Source organism: Sus scrofa, chromosome 10 (genome assembly GCF_054392235.1).
Source record: "Sus scrofa isolate SSC_HxYL_T2T_F1_AM1 chromosome 10, Sscrofa_HxYL_maternal_Yorkshire_Landrace_v2.0, whole genome shotgun sequence".
Lineage (NCBI taxonomy): Eukaryota > Metazoa > Chordata > Mammalia > Artiodactyla > Suidae > Sus > Sus scrofa.
In genome coordinates, this window is record NC_139392.1 from 20,916,609 (window position 1) to 20,932,495 (window position 15,887).

Here is a 15,887-nt window from a genome sequence, read left to right on the forward strand (position 1 = left end):
CTGGGAACCTCCATATGCCACCGGTATGGCCCTAAAAAGACAAATGACCCCCTGCCAAAAAAAACGGCAGATGTCCTAAATAGACATTTCTCCAAAGAAGACATACAAATGGCCAATGGGCACATGTATAGATGCTCATTATTACTAATTATTAGAGAAATGCAAATCAAAACTACAATGAGGTGCCATCTCACACCAGTCAGAATGGCCATCATTAAAAAGTCTACAAATAACAAAGGCTGGGGAGGGTGTGGAGAAGATGGAACCCTCCTACACTATTGGTGGGAGTTTAAATTGATGCAACCACTATGGAAAACTAAAAATAGAGTTTCCACATGATCCAGCAGTCTCACTCCTGCACATCTGTCTGTACAAAAGTATAATTTAGAAAGATACCTGCACCCGTATGTTCATTGCAACATTATTCACAATAGCCAAGACATGGAAGAAAGCCAAATGGTCATCAGAAGATGAATGGATAAAGAAGATGTGGGTATTCCCATCGTGGCTCAGCAGGTTACAAACCTGACTAGTATCCACGAGGAGGGGGTTTGATCCCTGGCCTCGCTCAGTGGGTTTAAGGATCTAGCATTCCCGTGAGCTATGGTATAGGTCACCCTTGCTTGAGTCCCATGTGGCTGTGCCTGTGTCTGTGGCAGCTGCAGCTCTGATTAGACCCCTAGCCTGGGAACTTCCGTGTGCCACAGGTGCAGCCCTGAACAGTGCGGGGGGGTAAAAAAAAAAAAAAAAGGAAGCTATGGGAATATATACATATGGTAGAATACTAGTTAACTATAAAAACAATGAAATCATGCCATTTGCAGTAATGTGGATGCACCTAGAGATTATCATACTAAGTGAAGTGTGAAAGAGAAAGACAAACACCGTATGGTAGCATTTTTACGTGGGATCTAAAATACAACACAAATGAACATATCTACAAAACGGAAATGGATTCACAGACCTAGAGAACAGACTTGTGGCTGTTGGGGGCGGGGGGAGAGGTAGGGCGAGGGAAGGATTGGGAGTTTGGGATTAGCAGATGCCAACTATTATATATAGAATGGCTAGAGTCCTACTGTATAGCACAGGGAACTATATTCAGTGGAAAAGAATATGAAAAAGAATATATATATTCTTCAGATATATATATATATATCTGCATCATTTTGCTGTACAGCAGAAACTAACACAATTATTGTAAACCAGTTGTACTTCAATAAAATTTTAAAAAATGCTAGAAGTGAAAAAACTCATAAAAATTGGGGTTTAAAATGGTGAAAATCTTTCACAACATAAAACAAAAATATAATAGAAAATAAGAAAGAAAGAGACAAGACAAAATTAGAGAACTAAAACTATCCAAGAATTCCCATTTGTGGCTCAGCAGTGATGAGCCTGACTGGTGTCCGTAAAGATGTGGGTTCGATCCCTGGCCTTGCTCAGTGGGTTGGGGATCTGGCACTGCCATGAGCTGTGGTGTAGGTCGCAGATGAGGCTCAGATCCCGCGTTGCTGTGGCTCTGGCATAGGCTGGCAGCTGTAGCTCTGATTCGACCCCTAGCCTGGGAACCTCCAAATGCCGTGGGTGCAGCCCTAAAAAGAAAGAGAAAAAAAAGTATTCATGGGAAACACAATTTCGGAGACTTACATTTACTTTTAACATACGAGGTTGATATTCAAATATAGTATTGTAAATTTTTTTCCCTTTACAATTACAGTTTGTATTTGTGGAGTTTTTGGGATTCCTGTGACTTTGGGATCTGCTGGTTTAAGTATCTTTTTTTTTTTTTTGTCTTTTCCTAGGGCCGCACCCACGGCACATGGAGGTTCCCAGGCTAGGGGTCCAATCGGGAGCTGTAGCCACCAGCCTACACCACAGCCACAACAACGCAGGATCTGAGCTGCCTCTGCAACCTACACCACAGCTCATGGCAGTGCCAGATCCTCAACCCACTGAGCGAGGCCAGGGATCGAACCCGCAACCGTATAGTTCCTAGTTGGGTTCGCCAACCACTGCACCATGACAGGGACTCCTCCTTAAGTGTCTTTCTAAGGGAGGAATGGTGCCTCCAGGGACTAGAGCAGTGGCTCCACTAGTAAGGAGACTGCGACCGCCATGCATTCCTCTGGGGCTCTTCATGCCTCTGAAACTACAGGCAAAGAAGCAGATTACTGATTGGGTTGAATAGATTGATGCTGATCTCAAATTGCTGCTCTACAGTGGGGTGAAGGAGGACCATGTCTGAACAGAGGGGATTCTCCGAAGTACATCTCAAGTAGTTGTATATCTGGTTTAATGACGATCGAAGCAACATACAAAGCCAAGGCCAGTAAGGAGCCCAGATAGTTGAGGAGTGAAGGTCAAGAACCTGATGCTGGCTGAAGATGAGACGGTCATAGAATAGGTCGTAGAAGAATGAATTTTTAAATATCAGTTCGACTCTTGAGTTGTTAACAATCAAGAACCATATGAGGAAGGTTGGTGGTGCTTAGCCTTATAACTGCAGTCTGATTTATCATGGAGTAGATTTCTTCTGGAATGTTTTTGAAAATTCTGTCTACAGGAACCCAGGACCAAAAACGAAAGCAAAGTCAAAAAGCAGGAGTTGCCATTGTGTCTCAGTGGGTTAAGAACCCACCATAGTGTTCGTGAGGGTGCAGGTTAGATACCCGGTCTCACTCAGTGGGTAACAGGTCTGGCATTGCTGTGAGCTGTGGCATGGCTTGCATATGCGGCTTGGATCTAGTATTGCTGTGGCTGTGGTGTAGGCTGGCAGCTGCAGCTCTGATTCAACCTCTAGCCCAGGAACTTCCACATGCTTCAGGTGTAGGCATAAAACGAAGAAGAAGAAAATGACCAGGTGGGAGATTAAAAATACTAGAGAGGGGGAGTTCCCGTCGTGGCGCAGTGGTTAACGAATCCGACTAGGAACCATGAGGTTGCGGGTTTGATCCCTGCCCTTGCTCAGTGGGTCAAGGTTCCGGCGTTGCCATGAGCTGTGGTGTAGGTCAGACGAGGCTTGGATCCTGCGTTGCTGTGGCTCTGGCGTAGGCTGGCAGCTACAGCTCCGATTCGACCCCTAGCCCAAGAACCTCCATATGCCGCAGGAGCGGCCCAAGAAATGGCAAAAAGACAAAAAAAAAAAAGAAAAATACTAGAGAGGGACAATCTCCCTAAATATAAAGAGAAAAAGAAACTAAAAAAACTGATAGAAAAATGGAGAAAAATATAAGGTAGCTCATGAAGGCCTTTAAATATTTGAAGACATCCAACTTCACTAATGAGAAAAAATGCAAGTTTAAACTAAATTGAGATACCTTTTTTCACCTACCAGCTTAGAACAGCCCATACTGTTGGCAAGGCTGAGGGGAAATAGGCATTATTATATAACCCCTCTCAATGTAAATTTGACAACAACTAATAAAATTACATATACATTTACCCTTTGACTCAGCAGTTGCCACTTTTAGGAAATTACCCTGAAGATAGATCTCTAGCAATAGGCAAAAACACAGGCACAGAGTTTTTCATTAGGGCATTATTTATAATAGCAATATATAATATGTATTAATATACATATTGACATTTATATACTAGCAGAAATCAATAGGGCAAACCCTAAAGTTGAATAATAAATCTAATTGGATATCAAATTGATTGATTACATAATCACCCAGGAAAATTTAATTCAAAGAATTTTTTAAAAATAGTATTTTGAAAATACAGCCTTTTTTGCCTAAGAATAAAGAACACTAGAAATGAACCTTGGAGTTCCCTGGTGGCTCAGCAGGTTAAGGATCCAGCATTGTCACTACTGTGGCTCTGGTTACTGCTGTGGTGGGGGTTTGATCCCTGGCCTGGGAACTTCTGCATGCTGCAGGCATGACCCAAAAGAAAAGAATCTTAAATTTTACTTGGTAGGTTTTCTGTTAGTAGTGGTCATAGTCGTACTTTTTGCAACTATTTTGTGTGTATGAGAGAAGTACAGACATGGAAGGAGGAAGATGAAAAGCCATCCCACGTATTGGATTTTAATTGATGGTGTTAGAGTGAACTCATGATTTTAAAAAGGCGTGGAAAGTAGACTCCCTAGGAGCACTGAGAAAGTGCAGAGCCTTGGGAGTTCCCGTGGTGGTGCAGCAGAAACGAATCCTACTAGGGACCATGAGGTTGTGGGTTCGATCCCTGGCCTTGCTCAGTGGGTTAAGGAGCCAGCATTGCCATGACCTATGGTGTAGGCCATAGATGTGTCTTGGATCCCAAGTTGCTATGACTGTGGTGTAGGCTGGCACCTGTAGCTCCGATTCAACCTCTAGGCTGGGAACCTCCGTATGCCGTGGGTGCAGCCCTCAAAAGACAAAATAAATAGATAAAAGTAGAAAAAGAAAGAAGAGACTTGGGCTAGACCTTTGAGAATGAGATTTGAATAGATGGAGAAGAAAGGTCACTTAATATGAACAGAATAAGGACCTGATAAAGAAGAGGGCATCACTCAGGAGACTGGAGTGGGCTGGGGGGTGGTCCAGCTGGCTCGGCAGGCTCACAGGGACACCAGTTAGTATGGCAGTCGGTAGCGGGAGATCATCCTTGCCAGTCGGAAGATGAGACTTTGAGGGTTGTGGCAGTGGGGCGCCCCGTAAGTGTTTGGGCAGAGGAGTTGTATGAGGAAATGACAAACTCGGTGTTTTGGGGTGACGACTGGCCTTTAGATGGAAGACTGGGAAAGGAGGGCAGCGAGTAAGGCGGTCACCGAGGAAGTCTTTGCAGAGGTGCCGGGGCCCGCAAAGAGCCTGCGAATGGGTGAGGACAAGAATGGCTGACACTTAAAAAAGCACTTCAGAGGGTGAATAGACAGAATTTCTCCTCTGATCAAGGACAAGGGACGAGTCCGTGACTCTGAGTTTCTGTGCCAAAGGGCAGGAGCATGATGCTGGAACTGAGCTGACATGAAGAGCAGAGAATTGAGTGTTGATACATTTTCAATTGGTTCTGAACATATTGACGGCGAGCCAGTAGCATTTTGATGTTTACAAACCTCAGAAAGGTCAGGCGAGCGTCCCACTTTGGGGGTGGCGCTGCTGGGCCTCCTCACCCAGCTCCATCTCTCACAGAGCTCAGGCCAAAGCACGGCTCTGCTGTTTCTCTGAAGCTGCTGCCAGTGATTGCGTGTCACAGAATTTTATGATGCACCACGGATAATGCTCAGAATCGTCTCCCCTTGGAACCCCTACTCGGAGTGATGGTCACTTCCTGGTTGGGCCAGAAAAGAATTTTTGATTTTTTTTTTTTTTTTTGCTTTTTTAGGGCTGCATGTGCGGCTTATGGAGGTTCCCAGGCTAGGGGTCAAATCGGAGCTGCAGCTGCCGACCTACCCCACAGCCACAGCAACACAGGATCCCAGCCGCGTCTGTGACCTACACCACAGCTCACAACAATGCCGGATCCTTAGCTCACTAAGCAAGGCCAGGGATTGAGTCCGCATCCTTGAGTCCTCTTGGATACTAGTTGGGTTCATTACTGCTGAGCCGTGATGGGAACTCCCAGAAAAGAATTTTTAAGACATAACTCAGAGGAGGGCCTGTACGTATGGAATTTCTCTTTGATCCCTGCCATGGATCCTGGCTCAGGAGCCTCTGTGGCTTGGGGCTGTCTGGCTTCACAGGAGGACGGCTGCCCTCTCCACCGGCCCGGCACTCTTGCTCGGCTAGAGGAAGCCAGACCTGAGCTCTCACAGTCAGCAGGCTTGCCAGGCAGCCTTCCTCCTCTGCGCTCTTGGCATTCACGTGGCACGGCCATAAATTATGCCCAGCGTGTTCCTTTTCAGTTTAAATGTGCTCTCATCCCAGAGGAGCAACTAATGGCTTTAAGTTACTGATGTGAAAAAAGCCCGCCGCTACAATGACTGTGGATTAATGAAACAGCACATACGGAGACTGGGGCAGCAGTAAATTGTCAGCCATGGGTGACATGGATTTTAAATTATGTGCTCCATCTCCTTCCTCCTTCTCCAAAATTATTTTGCGGTAGAGTTGTTTGGTAAATGTTTATTTACCATTGTGTTTGCGTTCCATTAAAAGTTGGTGCAAACTGGGGCCCTCCCTCTTAAACGTCTTTCCTCAGAAAACTGGAGGTGGCCTGAGAGGGATTTAAAAGCCTATCCTGCTTTCTCTAGGAGGCATGAAGGCAAATCTCTTAATCCGGGATCATCACTGACTGATAAATTTCATTCTGGGAACGCTGCTCGTTGGCATGTAAGTTACTCCTTCCACCTGTTATGGCTTTTTTCTTTTCCTGATGAATTTAAAATGAGGAACCCATACAACACGCAGTGTTTTTGAAAGGAAGCAAGTCTCTTTTTAAAAATTATTATTAGATGAAGGACCCCAGGAAGTCTATTAATGGGCCATAGGAGAGTTCAAGAATCCTTGATCCTACAAGCAAATTGCTCATATGTATGTTTCTCTAGGAAGAAGGTCTACGGATGGCATCAGATTCACTAAATGTTCCATAACACTGAGACGGCTTGCAGGCTGCTGGGGTGGGCGGCACCAATGACCACAGTGCCTTCCTCTCCCCAGATCTATGTTCTGGCCATGGAATTGGAAGCACCCCTGATTCTAGGCTTGTATTGTGATTGGCGTTGGCCCATGGCACGTGACTAAGTGTGACACAAGCAGCTGTAAACAGCGCTTGCACCCGGGGGCTTGCCTCCTGTTTCTGGAACCCTCCCGCCACGTGAAGAAGGCTGGACCAGCCCAGTGAGCTTCGTGGCCCAGTCATCCTCGTTTCCCCAGCGGACCCACCAGCAAGTACTGACAGTGAGGTGCCCAAGCCAAGGTCAGCGGAGTTCGCCAGATTCCCTGAATGCTCGTTACCCCCGGTAGCGCAAAGGCTGCTACGGGCAACTGGACACATGGCCACAACTTCTTCCTCTCCAGACTTCCACCCCTTGCAGTGGGACTTTATAGGGCCAGGGGTGTGTGGAGCCTGGGCCAAACCAGAAGCAACTGTCCAGCCCACATCGCTGCCATAGAGAATAATGAACAAAATCAGCACATTTGTGGGTCATTTGTCATGCAATCAAAGCTGCCTAATACAAATACTCTCCCAGACGGTGTACATTTTGACAACAAGGGGCACATTTTTATTCAGGTTTGGTATCTCTTTTTCCTAAAAACGCCATAACCATTCCATAAATATTTGTGGCATTGGGTAGAACTGGTCTCTGAGAAAGACTGAGATTCAGCTACTTTCTCAAGGTCACTGGATAAATCAGAAGAGATCCCCGAGCCCTAACTCCGGGCCTCAGTTTCCTAACTTATAGACACGGGGGCCGTGGCTGGTTAGAGACACTGTGTGCTTTCGAGGCGCCTGGTACTCGACAGTGGCTGGAGCCAGGCAGGCTGATGATGTGGCCGAGGGGCTCATCAGCGTGCAGATGGGCACGTCTCAGCGATCAGTGACCACCAGGCGTTTGGCAGGTAGGCTCCCCCTTCCAGGCATCAGTCAGCTTTCCCGGCTGCCAAATGAGGCAGGTTCCTGCCGACGTGATCAGAGGCCCAAGTGTCACTGTGACAGCGCTGCTGCCGCAGTGCAGCCACGTGGCCAGAGGACGTGCCACTCCCTCTGTGAGGGTTGGGGAGGCTCCTGAACAGAACTGGGGAAACACAGGTCACGGCGGGTGGCTTCCGCCGCGACCAGTGTCTCCGCTAAGCCTGAGGGACCAAACTGCTTACAGCATCACTGAGCTGTGAAAGGACTTACCTTTGTTTTTGCGGGAGGAAAAAGAAGAGGTTTTCTGTGTTTGTCTAAAGCAGAAGGTAGAAAAGCATGCCATAGAATCGGGGGCTCCTAGAGAGAAAGGGGGGAGAAAAGCCTGATTTGAACTGGGGTGTGAGAACCCTGCTTCCTGCAGGAGCTTCGTGCGAGGCAGATCATATATGCTCGATCCATAAACATAGAGAATTACAGAAAAAAAAATTTCAAAAGAAAAGCGTGACACACGCGAAGGGTTATAAAATGCTCAGAACGAGTTACGCAAAGAGCCGTGAGACATAGGAAAAGACATTTTTTTTTTCTTTTCCATTAAGATCGCCTGTCCTTTTTGAAGAAAACCTAACGTGACTTCTTTCTAGGATTTAGGATAAAACTTCTTGTGTTGGAGATGGATTTGGAAGTGAATAATGGACACACATGTCACTTACCACAAGCAGTGAAGACAACAGCTGAAAATCTTATTTTTTGCCAAAAATAGGCAGTAAGCTTTTGCTTGGAAGCAAATGTGAAAGGATTGATTTTTATCCAAGGAGAGAGTTACAGTCTACTCTGTTATGCTTTTAATAGGATATTCTATCTTTAATGTGAAATAGTGAACATTAAAATTACTCATGAGTAAGCAAGGAAAACAACTGCCAGATGGCATTTTCAACCAAGTTTTTAATATTTATTATAATCGTGTTTCTCTATAACTAAGGATTCTCATGGTGTGCAAACCATATGTCTGCCTTGATTTAGCTACATAAACACACAACAGCATTGCCAAGAGGGGAGGTTCACACAGCAAACAAAATAACAGAGTGTGTGACCCCAGTAAGGCATTCAATAAAGGTATAAGCCGTCTCTCCCTGAATGGGGTTCTCTTAGGATGCTCGGATGTTGGCGTCACATTCTTCTAAGAGTAGGATCAAATCTTCAATCAGGCTGTGCTCTCTGCCATGTGTCACTCTCATAATATCAAAAGCCTACAGGGAAAAGAGAGAGATGGATTAGATCTCTGCCTGCTCCTTGTCGTTTCCCAGGACTCCAGGATGCCAGAGAGGCCTGCAGTCCTCAGATGAAGAGACCAGGGTGATTTTGTAATGCGGTGCGAGGCAAGCACAATGACCCCTTGAGTCACGCTGGACCTAGTGTCCAGCTCTGATCTTTAGGGGTGGTGGTTAGCACTTAGGTTGGGTGGGGGTAGTTACAGAGGTTTAAGAAGAGTTACTGAAATTATTAAGTAGTATTAAAGATGAACTACCATGTTAAATTTGTCATTTTTCCATACTGTATTTAATTTTCAACTATATGCACTGATGCATATAATGTATACACATTTTTGGATTCTTTTTAAAACAATTTTATTGTAGTTGATTTACAATGTTGTGTTAATTTCTATTGTACAGCAAGGTGAGTTAGTTACATATATGTGTGTGTATATATATATTCTTTTCTGTTATGATTTTCCTTGTCTAATTGCCATGGACTTCCAACACTGTTGAAGTGGAGTGGTAAGAGTGGGTATACTTGTCTTGGTCTAGATTTTAGCAGGAAGACTTCACCATTGAGTATTATGTTGGCTGTGGATGTCACAACTGGCTTTTATTACATTGAGATATGTTCCTTCTGTACCCACTTTGGTAAGAGTTTTTATCATTCATGCATGTTGAATTTTATGGAATGCTTTTTCTGCATCTATTGAGATGATCATTTTGTGTGTTTGTTTATGTGGTGTTATCTCATTGATTCATTTGCATATGTTGAACTATCTTGTGACCCTGGAATGAACTGCACTTGGTCATGGTGTGTGATATTTTTTATGTGTTGTTGGATTCAGTTTGCTAAATTTCTTTTTCTTTTTTCTTTTTATGGTTGCACCTGCAGCATATGGAAGCTCTCAGGCTATGGGTGGAATCAGAGCTGCAGATGCCAGTCTATACCATAGCCACAGCAATGCTGGCACTGGATCTGAGCCACATCTGTGACCTACACTGCAGGCTGGGGCAATGCCAGATCCATAACCCACTGAGTGAGGCCAGGGATTGAACCTGTATCCTCATGGACACCACATTGGGTTTTTAAGCCATTGAGCTACAGTGAGGACTCTAATTTGCTGAAATTTTGATGAGATTTTTTGCATCTTTATTCATCAAAGTCATCGACCTGTAATTTTCTTTTTTTGGCAGGTCTTTGGTTTTGGTACCAGCGTGATAGAGGCTTCGCATGATGTCTTTGGAAGTGTTCCCTCCTCTTCAGTCTTTTGGAAGAGTTTGAGAAGAACTGGTATAAGTTATTTATAAGTTTGGTAGAATTCGCTTGTGAAGCTCTCTGGCCCTGGATGTCTGTTTATAAGGGTGTTCTTTTTGGTAGATTCTGTTTCATTTCTGGTGAAATTGGTCTGTTGAAGTTATCAATTTGTTCTTAATTCAGTTTTAGTGGGCTATATGTTTCCAGAAAGTTAATCTGTTTCTTGTAGGTTGTTACATTTGTTGGCATATAATTGTTCATAGTATTCTCTTAGGTATTATTTTGCATTTCTGTGGTATCAATTGTGAATTCTCCTCTTTCACTTCTTACTTTATTTGGGTCTTCTCTGTTTTCTTCTTGGTGAGCCTGGCCAGAAGTTTGTCAATTTTGTTTACCAGTTCAAATAACCAGCTCTTGGTTTTACTGGGTTTTTTTCTGTTCTTTTTTAACTAAAATTTTATTTCCTCTCTAATTTTTATTATCTCCTTCCTTCTGCTGACTAAGTTTTGTTTATTCTTCTTTTTCTAATTCCTGTAGTTGGTGGGTTAGGTTGTTTATTTGAGATTTTAAGAAGGCCTGCATCACTGTGAACTTCCATCTAAGAACTGATTTTGCTGCATCCCATAGATCGTGTATGGTCATGTTTTCATTTCTATTTTCCTCAAGGGTACTTTTTAATTTCCTTGTTCACTCATTGGTTTTTTAGAGGCATGTTGTTTAGTATCCATGTAACTGTTTCAATCCTAGAGAATGTTCCATGTGTACTTAAAAAGAATGTATTCTGGGAGTTCCCGCTGTGGTGCAGTGGGTTAAGAATCTGACTGCAGTGGCTCAGGTCACTACAGAAGCATGGGTTCAATCCCTGGCCCAGCACAGTGGGTTAAAGGATCTGGAGTTGCCAGAGCTACAGTATAGGTCACAGCTGCAGCTTGGATTCACTTTCTGGCCCAGGAACTTCCAAATGCCATGGGTGTGGCCATTAAAAAAAAAAAAAAAGAATGTTTATTCTGCTATTTTTGGATGTAATGTTCTGAACATGTCAATTAAGCCTAGCTGTTATATTGCACTATTTAGGATCTCTGTTGCTTTACTGATTTTCTGTCTAGAAGTGCCATCCAAAGTGTGAGTGGGGTGTTAAATTCTCCGTGGCATTGTGTTCCCATCAGTTTCTTCCTTTGTGTATATTAGTATTTGTTTTATGCATTTGGGTGCTCCTGTATTGGGTGCATAGATGTTGACGAGTATAATATCCTCTTCTTGTATTGTTCCTTTTATCATTACAACTGCACTTCTCTTTATAGCCTGTTTTATTTTGTCTGGTATAAGTATTGTGGCTCCCACTTTGTCATTTGTTTGCATGAAATGTCTTTTTCCTTCTCTCACTTTCACTCTATATGTCTCCTTTGCCCTAAAGTGGATCTCTTGTAAGCAGCATATTGTAGGCTCTTTTTTTTTAAAAATCCAATCTGCCACTCTGTGTCTTTTTATTACAGCATTGAGTCTATGGACATTTAAGGTAATTTATGATACATATGTATTTATTGCCATTTTAGATCTTGTTTTCCCATTGATTTTATTTTCTTCCTTGTCCCTTTCTTTTCTTTTTCCTTTTGTGGTTTGATGATTTTCTTTGGTCCTGATGCTTCTTTTTGGTTTTTGTGAATCTACTTTATGTTTTTGTGTTTTCCCCTATTTTTCAAATACGTTAACCCCTTCCTATATTTACTTGCTTTAGACTGGTAGTCATATAGGCTCAAACACACTCTAGGAAAAAAATCTACATTTTCTTACTCTCTTTCCACACATTTTATGATTTTGCTGTCCTCTTGTACATCTTCATATTCACTCTTCTGCTCTTCATCGTGGTTGTCATCACTTTCACAGAAATGTTTTGATTTTTTTTTTTAAATCTGTGTATTGGGTTAAGTGATTTACTTTCCAGCTGTGCTTTTCTCTTTCTTCTGGATTCTTACTTCTATTCTATTTAGAGAAGACCTTTCGATATTTCCTTTAGGATAGGTTTAGTATTGCTGTATTTGAGTTTTTGCTTGTCTGAGAAATTCTCTCGCTCTCCTTCTATCCTAAGTGATAATCTTGTTGGGGAGAGTATCCCAGGCTGCAGATTTTTCCCTTTCAGGACTTTGAATATATCTTGTCACTCCCTTTTGGCCTGTAGTGTTTATGTAGAGAAGTTAGCTGATACTCTTAGAAGGTTCCCTTGTAATTAACTGTTGCTCTCTTGCAGCCTTTAGAATCCTCTCTTTAACTTCTGCCTTTATTATGATGTCATGGTGTAGATCTGTTTGGGTTTATCTTTTTGGGGACCCTCTGTGCTTCCTGTACTTGAAGATCTGCTTCTTTAGGTTTGGGAAGTTTTCAGCCACTATTTGGTCTAATAACATTTTCAATTCCCTTTTCTCTTTCTTCTCCTTCTAAGATCCCTATAGATTGGAATACGTTACATTATCCCACAGGTCTTTTTTTTTTTTTTCTTTTTAGTTGGCTTTCTATCTGCTGTTCTTATTAGGTGATTTCTATTGTCTTCCACTTCGCTATTTGTTCTTCTGCACTATTCATTCTGCTATTCATTGCCTCAGCTGAACTTTTTTCTTTTTTTTTTTTTTTTGACTTTTTGCTTTTTCTAGGGCCGCTCCCGAGGCATATGGAGGTTCCCAGGCTAGGGGTCTAATTGGAGCTGTAGCTGCTGGCCTACGCCAGAGCCACAGCAGTGGGGGATCTGAGCTGCGCCTATGAACTACACCACAGCTCACGGCAACACCACATCCTTGACCTACACCACAGCTCACAGCAACGCTGGATCTCTAACCCACTGAACAAAGCCAGGGATTGAACCTGCAACCTCATGGTTCCTAGTCAGATTCCTTAACCACTGAGCCACGATGGGAACTCCTCAGGTTTAGTCTTGATGAATGAATTTTCTAATTTTTCTTGGCTTTTCTTTATAGTTTCTAGTTCCCGTTTACAGTAATCAGCATTTCTACCAATAGTCCTTAATTCCTTCAGTATTTTCATTACCTCCTTGTTGAAATTGATGTCTGTTAGGCTGAAGAGGTCAATTTCATTGTTCTATCAGGGGAATTCTCTGAATCGTAATTGGGAGTGGTTTCTTTGTCTCTTCATTGTACTTCTATTTCTCTTGTTCTATGAGTTTAGTAGAAGCAATTATCTATTATGGTCTTGGAGGGCTATTTTGATGTGGGAGCATCTCTGTGTAGTCTGTGTGGGTTTAATGATTTTGGGGACAAGGATTTTTAGTGTGGATGCCTGCTGCACCTTTCCTCAGTGTATTCTGGCCGTTTATCCCCTTGATAGGAGGTGTGAGTGGTGTTACGATGACCAGAACCTGCACTGGCTATTGAGTGACATCTCCTCTTTGCTCTGCCATTGTCACTGACCTGGCAGGGGCCAGGTCTGTTCCCTAGTTGTTTGAGTAGAAGCCCCAGGTCCATTTCTGAGCTGCAGTGCAAAGTAAGTGGGGTTGGCACACTCCCAGTGGGAGAAGAGCCCCTGAGTATTCCTCTTCCAGAGCTCTTCACCAATTAGTGTGCTCTTTTGTGTCACCTGTCACCTGTTGTGCAGGCTCACAAAGTACACTGCTGTTGGCACTGCTCTTGGCCCCATCTCAGCCTTGGGCATGCTGGCAGTAGGCCCTGGTGTCCATCCCTCAGATATTGTTTTCACAAGACCACCAGTACAGATCCACTGAGGTCAGATACCAGAATTGCAGTAGTCATGCACCTGGACCTGCTGTGGGAGGTATGGATGGAGGCATCTCAGACATTTGCCCGGCCCAGCCCCTATGTGCAGGCACCCACAAATAGCTGCTAAGGCCAGACGGGTCCCAGCCACAGGAGCACCTGCTGTCCACTTGGAAGTCCTGCAGCCGGTGGTGGAGGCATAAGTCAGCAGCTTGTGCAGCAACAGGGAGAGATTTCAACCCTGCTTCCTAAGTCGCAAGGGCCCTGGAGCTCAGCTGTGGTTTCAGCTCTGCTTCTGCATGTGAACAACTAGCTGGCATCTGGCTTCCAGAGCCCACTGAGGTGGTGGCTGAGGCCCGAGACCCTGCAGAGGTGGGGGCTGGTGTGTGGAGAAAAAAGCTGTCAGGCAGCCCTGCCTCTTTGTGTGCCACTTAACAGTGGGTGCTTTGCTTCCATGGTAGGCCCAGGCTTCTTCCACGAACACTCCCATTGCAGCAGTACCCTAGTCCAGCCCTTGAGGCTCTATGCATCCAAGAGCAGCCCTCTCCCTGGGTCTGTCCCCTGTCCCCTGAGTTTTAGCACCCAGCCCTTGCCCATTCTAGCAGACGAGTGTCTCAGGCTGGAGCAGAGAGTGTGGTGGCCTGGCCGTCTGCGCAGGTCTCGCTCTTCTGCCTGCCACGAACCAGTTGTTGCTCTCTCCTCCCTTCCAACCTTAAGAATCAGGCCTCCTCCTTTAGAGCCAAAGTTCGCATGGCTGATGGGGAGGCTTCCCTTTCATTCCTGCTCATCCCACAGCAGGGCAGGTGCCTGAGTGTCAGCAGGAGGCTTCCAGCCCCGCAGCCCTCTTAGAACCACAGAACCAGAGCCAGGAAGGGCAGCAGCCTGGCCTTCCTCAGGCCTCACTTCCACACCTCATCTCCCAGCCTGTTTCCTGGCGGAAGGGCTGTGAAGACCATCTGGTCCAGTGTCCTCCTGTTTGGCCTGAGAGGTGGGCTGGGGTGAGCATCTAGCGCTCAGGACTCAGTCCAGTGTTTGTTCCATGACTGCCTTGTGCAGCCTCCACCTACAAACAGTCTGCAGTGGCCAAGGAGGGCCTGGAGGGTCTCCAAGATGGGGCTTCTGAGACACCCGGAGGGGGACGAAGATCTTCTAGTCAGGATGTGCCTGGTATGTCCTGTGTTCTCTTATTGGTGTTGAATGCGGCACCAGAAGCAAGAGCGGGCTGGGGGCAACGCCTGGGTGCGGATGTGTAGGATGTGAGATGCTAAGATCAGAAGATCTTATCCCCAGCGGTGGCTAGAAGCGGAGAGGAAATAGGTGTAACTGGGAGCAGAGGACCAATTTGAAGAGTCTAGAAAAAAATCCATATCATTCGTCTAGAAGGTGAAACCAAAACATAAGTGCGATTGTTAAGCAAACACTCATTTTCTCTGCATGATGGGTGGGCTGGAAAGGAAAAGGAAAGAAAGAAGAGAGGAAAGGGAGGAGTAGGATTTAGTGAACTATGCGAGATAGGACAGCACCTATGTTTTCTCTGTATGTGTGTGTGTGTGTGTGTGTGTGTGTGTCAAGTGGAGTGTATAGGAAGCCGAAACCTGGACCTGGCCAGGAGGGTATCTGGTCCTTGTCCTGGATGTCACCTGGGCTGCAGGTGAGCTGGGGCGGCAGTTCTCGGAGATGTAGGATGGGACCCCTCTGTTGCTGTCAGCATGGGCAGGCTCTCCGGGGTGGCCACAGCCCCCCCAGTGCAGCAAGATAAGGAGGGGCTGTTTTCCCCACCCGAAAGTTACCATAAATCTCTGACAAACCAGAACAGTTGTTTCCTGGAGCTCTGTGTCTGCCTCCCCTCTCCGCCGCTCCCAACTGCCACACACGCGCATGTCAGAGAGGGCAATTTGGGTTTAATTTCCTGCAGCAGTATGTAAAACAGATTAAGGAAATATAAAATTGGAGCCGGCCTGTGCTGGGAAAAGCTTATCTCTTTCCATTAAATTTTATTTTTTTTAATGGTAGCATTTAAAAAGAGCGTGCACGTAATCTTCCACAAAAGACCCATTTGAAGCCTTCAACGGGGGGTTGGTGCCCCCGTGCACAGACTCTAAATGTCACACGAGAAATGGAAGCATAGACTGTCTGCCCCACGACAGGCATGGTTCACTC

The 15,887-nt window shown here is 44.9% G+C and overlaps 1 protein-coding gene and 1 long non-coding RNA gene across 16 annotated transcripts in view; one reads left to right on the top strand and one right to left on the bottom strand.

Annotated features, from left to right (window-relative positions):
* Positions 1-15,887, top strand: part of LOC106505102 (uncharacterized) — a 59,110-nt gene that overhangs the window by 33,541 nt on the left and 9,682 nt on the right. For 3 of the 13 annotated variants that reach the window (XR_014817514.1, XR_014817513.1, XR_001299189.3), the window contains exons 3-5: positions 6,176-6,254; positions 9,303-9,401; positions 9,948-10,044. The exons of 4 other annotated variants lie outside the window; for them this stretch is intronic. This is a non-coding gene — a long non-coding RNA (uncharacterized LOC106505102). Of the gene's footprint in view, positions 1-6,175; positions 6,255-9,302; positions 9,402-9,947; positions 10,045-10,545; positions 10,676-15,887 lie in introns of all 13 variants that reach the window. 6 more of the 13 variants (XR_014817510.1, XR_014817512.1, XR_002336129.2 and 3 more) reach the window with 4 other exon arrangements.
* Positions 8,420-15,887, bottom strand: part of SMYD3 (SET and MYND domain containing 3) — a 752,343-nt gene continuing 744,875 nt past the window's right edge. For 2 of the 3 annotated variants that reach the window (XM_084978701.1, XM_084978702.1), the window contains exon 8: positions 8,425-8,744. In XM_084978701.1, coding sequence (XP_084834827.1) covers positions 8,643-8,744 — 102 coding nt within the window. In that variant the 3' untranslated portion in view covers positions 8,425-8,642. 3 annotated transcript variants of the gene reach the window in all.